The sequence below is a fragment of the Oncorhynchus kisutch genome, linkage group LG14 (assembly GCF_002021735.2).
Source record: "Oncorhynchus kisutch isolate 150728-3 linkage group LG14, Okis_V2, whole genome shotgun sequence".
NCBI classification, from domain to species: domain Eukaryota; kingdom Metazoa; phylum Chordata; class Actinopteri; order Salmoniformes; family Salmonidae; genus Oncorhynchus; species Oncorhynchus kisutch.
Window position 1 is genome coordinate 5506801 of NC_034187.2, and position 11222 is coordinate 5518022.

An 11222-nucleotide genomic window follows, 5' to 3' on the forward strand; every position below is an offset into this window, starting at 1 on the left:
GGCCTACCCACAATACACCATAATGTCAAAGTGGAAGTGTTTTTCAACATGTTTACAAATGAATAAAAAATGAAAAGCTGAAATGTCTTGAATCAATAAGTATTCAACCCCTTGGTTATGTCAAGAAGCCTAAATAAGTTCAGGAGTAAATATTTGCTTAACAAGTCACATAATAAGTTGCATGGACTCACTCTGTGTGCAATAAGTGTTTAACAGTATTTTTGAATGACTACCTCATCTCTGTACCCCACATTTACAATTATCTGTAAGATCCCTCAGTCAAGCAGTGAATTTCAAACCCAGAATCAACCACAAAGACCAGGGAGGTTTTTCAATGCCTCTCTGAGGGAGGGCACCTGTTGGTAGATGGGTAAAATAAAAAAAAATAAAAGCAGACATTGAAGATCCCTTTGAGCATGATGGTTATTAATTACACATTGGATGGTGAATCAATACACCCAGTCACCACAAAGATACAGGCGTCCTTCTTAACTCAGTTGCCGGGGAGGAAGGAAACCGCTCAGGGATTTCACCATGAGGCCAATGGTGACTGTAAAATAGGTACTTAGTTTAATGCTTACCAAGAAGAGAGTGAATGTTCCTGAGTAGCCAAGTTACAGTTTTGACTTATTAAATCTGCTTGAAAATCTATAGCAGGACCTGAAAATGGTTGTCGAGCAATGATCAACAACCCATTAGACATAACTTGGAAGAATTTAGAAAATAATAAATGGGCAGATGTTGTACCATCCAGGTGTGCAAAGCTCTTAGAGACTTACCCAGAATGCCTCACAGCTGTATTTTCATTTTCAATATATTTGCCAACATTTCTAAAAACATGTTTTCACTTTTTTCATGATGCTGTGTTGTGTGTCGAAGGGTCAGAATTCATGTTGAATTCAAGGCTGTGACAACAGAATGTGGAATAAGTCAGCTTCTAGGACCAAGTGCTGCTGAAAGTCTTCCAATAAGTCAAGGGGTCTGAATACTTTCTGAAGGCTCTGTAACCATTTCCTGTTCATCTTTCTAGGGCTCCCGAGTGGCGCAACGGTCTAAGGCACTGCATCTGGTTCGAATCCAGGCTGTCTCACATCCGGACGTGATTGGGAGTCCCATAGGGGCGGTGCACAATTGGCCCAGCGTCGTCCATGTTTGGCCGGTGTAGGCCGTCCGTTGTAAATAAGAATTTGTACAGTAGAGTACAGTACATGGAACTCTATTCCACATCAAGTAACTGATGCAGCAGTAGAATCAGATTTTTTTTTTTTATTAAAAATACACCTTATGGAACAGCGGGGACTGTGAAGAGACACTAGCACACACTCACCAACACGTGGTCGTAGTGGCCTGAGGGAACACACTTAATGTGTTGTGAAATCTGTTGTGAAACCATGTTGCTGGACCCCAGGAAGAGTAGCTGCTGCCTTGACAGGAACTAATGGGGATCCATAATAAACCCCAGGAAGAGTAGCTGCTGCCTTGACAGGAACTAATGGGGATCCATAATAAACCCCAGGAAGAGTAGCTGCTGCCTTGACAGGAACTAATGGGGATCCATAATAAACCCCAGGAAGAGTAGCTGCTGCCTTGACAGGAACTAATGGGGATCCATAATAAACCCCAGGAAGAGTAGCTGCTGCCTTGGCAGGAACTAATGGGGATCCATAATAAACCCCAGGAAGAGTAGCTGCTGCCTTGACAGGAACTAATGGGGATCCATAATAAACCCCAGGAAGAGTAGCTGCTGCCTTGACAGGAACTAATGGGGATCCATAATAAACCCCAGGAAGAGTAGCTGCTGCCTTGACAGGAACTAATGGGGATCCATAATAAACCCCAGGAAGAGTAGCTGCTGCCTTGGCAGGAACTAATGGGGATCCGTAATAAACCCCAGGAAGAGTAGCTGCTGCCTTGACAGGAACTAATAGGGATTCATAATAAACCCCAGGAAGAGTAGCTGCTGCCTTGACAGGAACTAATGGGGATCCATAATAAACCCCAGGAAGAGTAGCTGCTGTCTTGACAGGAACTAATAGGGATCCATAATAAACCCCAGGAAGAGTAGCTGCTGCCTTGACAGGAACTAATGGGGATCCATAATAAACCCCAGGAAGAGTAGCTGCTGTCTTGACAGGAACTAATAGGGATCCATAATAAACCCCAGGAAGAGTAGCTGCTGCCTTGACAGGAACTAATGGGGATCCATAATAAACCCCAGGAAGAGTAGCTGCTGTCTTGACAGGAACTAATAGGGATCCATAATAAACCCCAGGAAGAGTAGCTGCTGTCTTGACAGGAACTAATAGGGATCCATAATAAACCCCAGGAAGAGTAGCTGCTGCCTTGACAGGAACTAATGGGGGATCCATAATAAACCCCAGGAAGAGTAGCTGCTGTCTTGACAGGAACTAATAGGGATCCATAATAAACCCCAGGAAGAGTAGCTGCTGCCTTGACAGGAACTAATGGGGGATCCATAATAAACCCCAGGAAGAGTAGCTGCTGTCTTGACAGGAACTAATAGGGATCCATAATAAACCCCAGGAAGAGTAGCTGCTGCCTTGACAGGAACTAATGGGGATCCATAATAAACCCCAGGAAGAGTAGCTGCTGTCTTGACAGGAACTAATAGGGATCCATAATAAACCCCAGGAAGAGTAGCTGCTGTCTTGACAGGAACTAATAGGGATCCATAATAAACCCCAGGAAGAGTAGCTGCTGCCTTGACAGGAACTAATGGGGGATCCATAATAAACCCCAGGAAGAGTAGCTGCTGCCTTGACAGGAACTAATGGGGGATCCATAATAAACCCCAGGAAGAGTAGCTGCTGCCTTGACAGGAACTAATGGGGGATCCATAATAAACCCCAGGAAGAGTAGCTGCTGTCTTGACAGGAACTAATAGGGATCCATAATAAACCCCAGGAAGAGTAGCTGCTGCCTTGACAGGAACTAATGGGGGATCCATAATAAACCCCAGGAAGAGTAGCTGCTGCCTTGACAGGAACTAATGGGGGATCCATAATAAACCCCAGGAAGAGTAGCTGCTGCCTTGACAGGAACTAATGGGGGATCCATAATAAATACAAATACACATTACACATACCATAATTCCCTTAACGTGTATAAATCCACTTCCCTTCAATAACCAACAGAGATGTTTTCATACTCAAGGTGTGATGTCATAGCTGACACCCCATTCTTTCTGCCAACATTCTAGAGTTTTGGGAAAATGGTTGTCCCATAAAAACACTGAGGGAGATTTAACTCTGATTCTTGTTACCAAACATTGCATCTTCACTGTTCCTCCAGTGAATGTGTTTTTACAGTGATATTTTCCCAGGTTGTACATTGTTCAAAGTAGTCCTTATGCATACAGTTGTATGGATTGGTTTGTTACACTTTTTGTTTGGCATACATTTTAAAGTGAAAGATCTGAGTCAAAGCGTAATTCCGTTCCCATGGAAATGCCCTTTCCAAAGGCTGTAAAAAACAGACGCCCTGCCCACAGAATTTATTTATTTTATTTTTTAAATCTTTATTTATCTAGGCAAGTCAGTTTAAGAACAAATTATTATTTACAATAACAGCCTACCGGGGAACAGTGGGTTCACTGCCTTGTTCAGGGGCAGAACAACAGATTTTTACCTTGTCAGCTCGGGGATTCGATCTAGCAACTTTTCAGTTACTAGTCCAACGCTCCAACCACTAGTCCAACGCTCCAACCACTAGTCTACCTGCTGGTTACTAGTCAAACTCTCTAACCACTAGACTACCTGCTGGTTACTAGTCCAACTCTCTAACCACTAGGCTACCCTGCCGCCCCAGATTCTCAAGAATGATCTCTGAAAAGGATGCCAAGGCTTGACTAGTATATTTACGAGTACAGCCTCAACCCACACGGGGGGGAGAATAACGTATTGAAAGTAAATATAATACAGGACAGGGTCCGTATTCAGAAAGCATTTAGGATCAGATCCCCCTGTGTCCTTATTCACTATGATCTTAAACGAGCTGCTACTCTGAGACCGAGCTCAACGCTGACCTACTTCAGTGTGTAGCAGGTCTGCCTGTATCAAGCCAAGCCGTGACATGACCAAACAGCTTCTAGGGCCAAGTGCTGCTGAAAGTCTTCCAAGCTTCCTCAGAGAAACAAGCTGTCGAGAGATGATGCATCCCAAATGGTACCCTATTCCCTGTCTAGTGCACACTATTCCCTGTCTAGTGCACACTATTCCCTGTCTAGTGCACACTATTCCCTATAGTGTAGTACTTTTCACCAAAGCCTACTGGGCACTGGTCAAGCTCAGGTCAAAAGTAGAGCACTGTGTAGGGAATAGTTAGGGTGGCATCTGGGAACGTAAACAGTGTTCAAGAGATTTCTGCTACATCATTCTGTTTGTTTCAATGTTTAGATTCCTGTCCTGCCATTGGGTTAGGTCTATATTCCTGTCCTGCCATTGGGCTAGGTCTATATTCCTGTCCTGCCATTGGGCTAGGTCTATATTCCTGTCCTGCCATTGGGCTAGGTCTATATTCCTGTCCTGCCATTGGGCTAGGTCTATATTCCTGTCCTGCCATTGGGCTAGGTCTATATTCCTGTCCTGCCATTGGGCTAGGTCTATATTCCTGTCCTGCCATTGGGCTAGGTCTATATTCCTGTCCTGCCATTGAGCTAGGTCTATATTCCTGTCCTGCCATTGGGCTAGGTCTATATTCCTGTCCTGCCATTGGGCTAGGTCTATATTCCTGTCTTGCCATTGGGCTAGGTCTATATTCCTGTCTTGCCATTGAGCTAGGTCTATATTCCTGTCCTGCCATTGAGCTAGGTCTATATTCCTGTCCTGCCATTGGGCTAGGTCTATATTCCTGTCCTGCCATTGGGCTAGGTCTATATTCCTGTCTTGCCATTGGGCTAGGTCTATATTCCTGTCTTGCCATTGAGCTAGGTCTATATTACTGTCCTGCCATTGGGCTAGGTCTATATTCCTGTCCTGCCATTGGGCTAGGTCTATATTACTGTCCTGCCATTGGGCTAGGTCTATATTCCTGTCCTGCCATTGGGCTAGGTCTATATTCCTGTCCTGCCATTGAGCTAGGTCTATATTACTGTCCTGCCATTGGGCTAGGTCTATATTAGTCCTGCCATTGGGCTAGGTCTATATTACTGTCCTGCCATTGGGCTAGGTCTATATTCCTGTCCTGCCATTGAGCTAGGTCTATATTCCTGTCCTGCCATTGGGCTAGGTCTATATTCCTGTCCTGCCATTGGGCTAGGTCTATGATACATTAAGGTGCCTCAAGAAAGAAATCAGAAAATCTATTTTCTATGTTCTCCCTTGATGCAAGCACCATAAATTGCGTCCAGATTGCTTTGTGCGACAATGGCTGTCTCCGTAGGTCTGTCTTGTCCCTCCAGTGGGCTACCAGCACGAGCCTGGTGGAGCTAAAGCAGACTTCACTTTCACCCCCAGGCTAGGCTACCCTGAATAGCATCCGATTTCCTCTTCAGAAGATGTTTTCATGTTTGGCATGACAACAACCACAAGAGGTAAAGAAAAGCCAACTCATATGGTCGTTTGTCATGCCAGCCATATGGTCGTTGTCATGCCAGCCAAACATGAAAACATGTTATTACTCGCTCGCCACAGCTGAACATCACCAGATGTGGACATCATCCTTGGCACTTCATGAGAGGTCAGAAAAGGAGATGAAGGCATCCAAAACTTGAAAAAAAAATCCATTGGGTGGCACTTACAAAGCCAACTGATTTTTAATATAAGTCACTTATAAGCACCACCAATATAGTTTCATTGCTATGCTATGGATGTCAGTCTATCCATCACTGCTGTTGGCATTGGGGGGGGAACTCATCGGTCCTTGTCCAAGGTTAGTGTCTCACTCAGCCTGGTCTCATACACTGGACGTAACATTGTAAACGAAAATTCGGAACGAACGCAGGTACGGTTACATGGGACAGAAGGTTATTTATTAAGGCTAAAACAAAAGGAGGGAGGTTGGTCGGGTGTAAGGGGTGGCCGTAACACCCATCTAGGATGCGTGTTCGAATCTCATCACGGATAACTTTAGCATTTTAACTCATTTACAACTTTGCAACTACTTAGCATGTTAGCTAAACCTTCCCCTAACCTTAACCTACCTCTGAACCCTAACCCCTACCCTACCTAACGTTAGCCACCTACCTAATGTTTCGCCACAACACATTGGCATACTTAACACAGCATACTTATTGTAAATTTGTAGAATAATGTATGAATTGCAATTCGTAACATATCCTAACAATTGTAATGTCACATATGATTTACAATTCGTAACATATCATACAAAATGTATGTAGGACATCCACAAATGAATATCATACCAAACGTAATATATCATACCAATTGGACACAACCGATTTTATTTACTATGTTACGTCTACCCCGTGAGTCCATGTTGTCTCGATATAGCGAACTAGCACTGCCTAAACTTTGGCAGAGTACTGCAGTGGTTAGGTAGCTATCCATCTTTGGAAGAAACGTTTTGGGATAGTCATTGTCGAAAATATTCACACATTGTCTGCATTGCCATAGGAGTTACATGACAGTCATTGCAATGGGCTGGTTGTTCTCAGGCGATAATACTGACGCCACTGCAGCTCGGCGGCTGTATGATTACAACGTAGCTATCAGCAGCGCAAACTGTCTGCTTGCCTTGGCACTAACAAGTCTGACAAAGTCTTGATGCAGTGGGAGACAAAGAAGAGGGGCTTACCTCGGGATGCAACTCGGGGAAGATCCATCTATTTCCCATGTGGCGAACAGGTTCATAGGCACGGGTCTGTTGAGTCCCCCTCCACCGAGGCTCAACCGGCCACTTCGCTCCGCCATGGCTCGTTATGAGGCTGGCTAAACGTCCACACGAGCCGAGGCGGTAAAAATAAATGATAGCTATCTGACTAAAATATGTCTTTGTCTTAATGTGCGTTAGCAAGTTTAATGAATTATTCATGCGGTTAAGTTGGTACAATGGGGAGTCAGCGCAGAGGCTTGTTCCAAACGAACTGCTCCTCCTTTCTCCTCGCTTGTTTCCATGGAGGACTCGCGCGCACTGTTCGCTAGACCTGCAGTACCATGCCCACACTGCCACCCACAGGAAATAACGTCATTGCTGGCAATGCCATGGACACATTCTCGTTCAGCTTGGGCACAAGCTGGCTCAGTTGCATGTATACAATGTCCTTGCACCACGGCGCTCTGTCCAACCTACATGCAAAAATATGCCAAGAAAATGTATAATGTAAAGTGCAGTGCTTTCAAGACAGTATTCACACCCATTGATTTTCTTCCACATTTTGTTGTGTTGAGATTTTTTTTTTATCACCCATCTACACACAATACCCCATATTGTCAAAGTGGGAATTATATTGTTCAACATTTTTGCAAATTACAAAAAAATGTCAAGTTTAAATGTCTTGAGTCAATAAGTATTCAACCCCTTTGTTATGGCAAGCCTAAATAAGTTCAGGGGTAAAAAAAAAAGTGCTTAATTAACAAGTCACACAATAATTTGCATGGACTCACTCTGAGTGCAATAAATAGTGTTTAACATGATTTTTAAATAACTACCTCATCTCTGTAACCCACACATACAGATAATTGTAAGGTCCCTCAGTCCAGCATTGCATTTCAAACACAGATTCAACCACAAAGACCAGGGAGGTTTTTCCAATGCCTTGTAAAGAAGGGGACCTACTGGTAGATGGATCAAAAAAATATTTTAAAAAGCAGACATTGATTAAGGTGAAGTTATTAATTATACACTGCTCAAAAAAATAAAGGGAACACTGAAGCAACACAATGTAACTCCAAGTCAATCACACTTATATATATATATATATATCTGTCCCAATAATGGGACGTGCTCATTATACACTGCTCAAAAAAATAAAGGGAACACTGAAACAACACAATGTAACTCCAAGTCAATCACACTTCTGTGAAATCAAACTGTCCACTTAGGAAGCAACACTGATTGACAATAAAGTTCACATGCTGTTGTGCAAATGGAATAGACAACAGGTGGAAATTATAGGCAATTAGCAAGACATCCCCAATAAAAGAGTGGTTCTGCAGGTGGTGACCACAGACCACTTCTCAGTTCCTATGCTTCCTGGCTGATGTTTTGGTCACTTTTGAATGCTGGCAGTGCTTTCACTCTAGTGGTAGCATGAGACGGAGACTACAACCCACACAAGTGGCTCAGGTAGTGCAGCTCTTCCAGGATGGCACATCAATGCGAGCTGTGGCAAGAAGGTTTGCTGTGTCTGTCAGCGTAGTGTCCAGAGCATGGAGGCGCTACCAGGAGACAGGCAGTACATCAGGAGACGTGGAGGAGGCCGTAGGAGGGCAACAACCCAGCAGCAGGACAGCTACCTCCGCCTTTGTGCAAGGAGGAGCAGGAGGAGCACTGCCAGAGCCCTGCAGAATGACCTCCAGCAGGCCACAAATGTGCATGTGTCTGCTCAAACGGTCAGAAACAAACTCCATGAGGGTGGATGAGGGCCCGACGTCCACAGGTGGGGGTTGTGCTTACAGCCCAACGCCGTGCAGGACATTTGGCATTTGCCAGAGAACACCAAGATTGGCAAATTCGCCACTGGTGCCCTGTGCTCTTCACAGATGAAAGCAGGTTCACACTGAGCACATGTGACAGACGTGACAGAGTCTGGAGACGCCGTGGAAAACGTTCTGCTGCCTGCAACATCCTCCAGCATGACCGGTTTGGCGGTGGGTCAGTCATGGTGTGGGGTGGCATTTCTTTGGGGGGCCGCACAGCCCTCCATGTGCTCGCCAGAGGTAGCCTGACTGCCATTAGGTACTGAGATGAGATCCTCAGACCCCTTGCGAGACCATATGCTGGTGCGGTTGGCCCTGGGTTCCTCCTAATGCAAGACAATGCTAGACATGTGGCTGGAGTGTGTCAGCAGTTCCTGCAAGAGGAAGGCATTGATGCTATGGACTAGCCCGCCCGTTCCCCAGACCTGAATCCAATTGAGCACATCTGGGACATCATGTCTCGCTCCATCCACCAACGCCACGTTGCACCACAGACTGTCCAGGAGTTGGCGGATGCTTTAGTCCAGGTCTGGGAGATCCCTCAGGAGACCATCCGCCACCTCATCAGGAGCATGCCCAGGCATTGTAGGGAGGTCATACAGGCACGTGGAGGCCACACACACTACTGAGCCTCATTTTGACTTGTTTTAAGGACATTACATCAAAGTTGGATCAGCCTGTAGTGTGGTTTTCCACTTTAATTTTGAGTGTGACTCCAAATCCAGACCTCCATGGGTTGATCAATTTGATTTCCATTGATAATTTTTGTGTGATTTTGTTGTCAGCACATTCAACTATGTAAAGAAAAAAGTATTTAATAAGAATATTTCATTCATTCAGATCTAGGATGTGTTATTTTAGTGTTCCCTTTATTTTTTTTGAGCAGTGTACTTTGGATGGTGTTCTCAACAACATGGAACACTGGTCACTTGAATAATGTTTACATACTGTATTCTACTGTATTTTAGTCAATGCCACTCTGACGTTGCTCGTCCTAATATTTATACATTTCTTAATTCCCTTTTACTTTGAGATGTGTGTATTGTTGTGAATTGTTACGATACAACTGCACTGTTGGAACTAGGAAAACAAGAATTTAGCTACACACGCAATAACATCTGCTAAATATATAAATATGTGTGTGTGACCAACAACATTTTGATTTGCTTGTAATTGTAAAGGACTGGTGAGTTTTTCAGGGGAAAAAATTAAGACTGGAAGCTAAGCACAGGCAAAATCCTAGAGGAAAACCTGGTTCAGTCTGCCTTCCACCAGACACTGGGAGATGAATTCACCTTTCAGCAGGACAATAACCTAAAACACAAGGCCAAATCTCCATTGGAGTTGCTTACCCAGAAGACAGTGAAGGTTCCTGAGTTGATGAGTTACAGTTTGAACTTAAAAATCTACTTGAAAATCTATGGCAAGACCTGAAAATGGTTGTCGAGCAACGATCAACAACCAAATTGGACAGAGCTTGAAGAAGTTAGAAAAGAATAATGGGCAAATGTGGTACCATCCAGGTGTTGAAAGCTCTTAAAGAGATTTACCCAGAAAGACTCACATCTGTAATCACTGACAAAAGATGATTCGGACATGTATTGACTCAAGGGTGTGAATACTTATGTAAATGAGATCTCAAAGATTTCTAAAACATGTTTTCACTTCATCATTATGGGGCCATTGTGTGTATATGGATTAAATATACATGTTTCTCGCCCATTTTGAATTCAGGCTGTAACACAACAATGTGTAATAAGTCAAGGAGTATGAATGCATTCTGAAGGCACTGTACCTAGGGTTGCCATGACAGAGGGGCGGCAGGGTAGCCTAGTGGTTAGAGTGTAGAGGTGGCAGGGTAGCCTAGTGGTTAGAGTGTAGAGGCAGCAGGGTAGCCTAGTGGTTAGAGTGTAGAGGTGGCAGGGTAGCCTAGTGGTTAGAGTGTCAAGGTGGCAGGGTAGCCTAGTGGTTAGAGTGTAGAGGTGGCAGGGTAGCCTAGTGGTTAGAGTGTAGAGGCGGCAGGGTAGCCTAGTGGTTAGAGTGTAGAGGTGGCAGGGTAGCCTAGTGGTTAGAGTGTAGAGGTGGCAGGGTAGCCTAGTGGTTAGAGTGTAGAGGTGGCAGGGTAGCCTAGTGGTTAGAGTGTAGAGGAGGCAGGGTAGCCTAGTGGTTAGAGTGTCAAGGTGGCAGGGTAGCCTAGTGGTTAGAGTGTAGAGGTGGCAGGGTAGCCTAGTGGTTAGAGTGTAGAGGCAGCAGGGTAGCCTAGTGGTTAGAGTGTAGAGGTGGCAGGGTAGCCTAGTGGTTAGAGTGTAGAGGCAGCAGGGAGCCTAGTGGTTAGAGTGTAGAGGTGGCAGGGTAGCCTAGTGGTTAGAGTGTAGAGGTGGCAGGGTAGCCTAGTGGTTAGAGTGTAGAGGAGGCAGGGTAGCCTAGTGGTTAGAGTGTCAAGGTGGCAGGGTAGCCTAGTGGTTAGAGTGTCAAGGTGGCAGGGTAGCCTAGTGGTTAGAGTGTAGAGGTGGCAGGGTAGCCTAGTGGTTAGAGTGTAGAGGCGGCAGGGTAGCCTAGTGGTTAGAGTGTAGAGGTGGCAGGGTAGCCTAGTGGTTAGAGTGT

At 44.9% G+C, this 11222-nt stretch overlaps 1 protein-coding gene across 2 annotated transcripts in view; it reads right to left on the reverse strand.

The window, feature by feature from the left end:
- LOC109904632 (phosphofurin acidic cluster sorting protein 2) overlaps window positions 1-7156 on the reverse strand; it is a 102315-nt gene extending 95159 nt beyond the window's left edge. Inside the window, exon 1 of one of the 2 annotated variants that reach the window (XM_031787696.1) lies at window positions 6775-7095. In XM_031787696.1, the coding sequence (XP_031643556.1) occupies window positions 6775-6890 (116 nt within the window). In that variant the 5' untranslated portion in view covers window positions 6891-7095. Of the gene's footprint in view, window positions 1-6774 lie in introns of both variants that reach the window. The other variant, XM_031787695.1, reaches the window with a different exon arrangement.
- Window positions 7157-11222: the final 4066 nt, after the last annotated feature.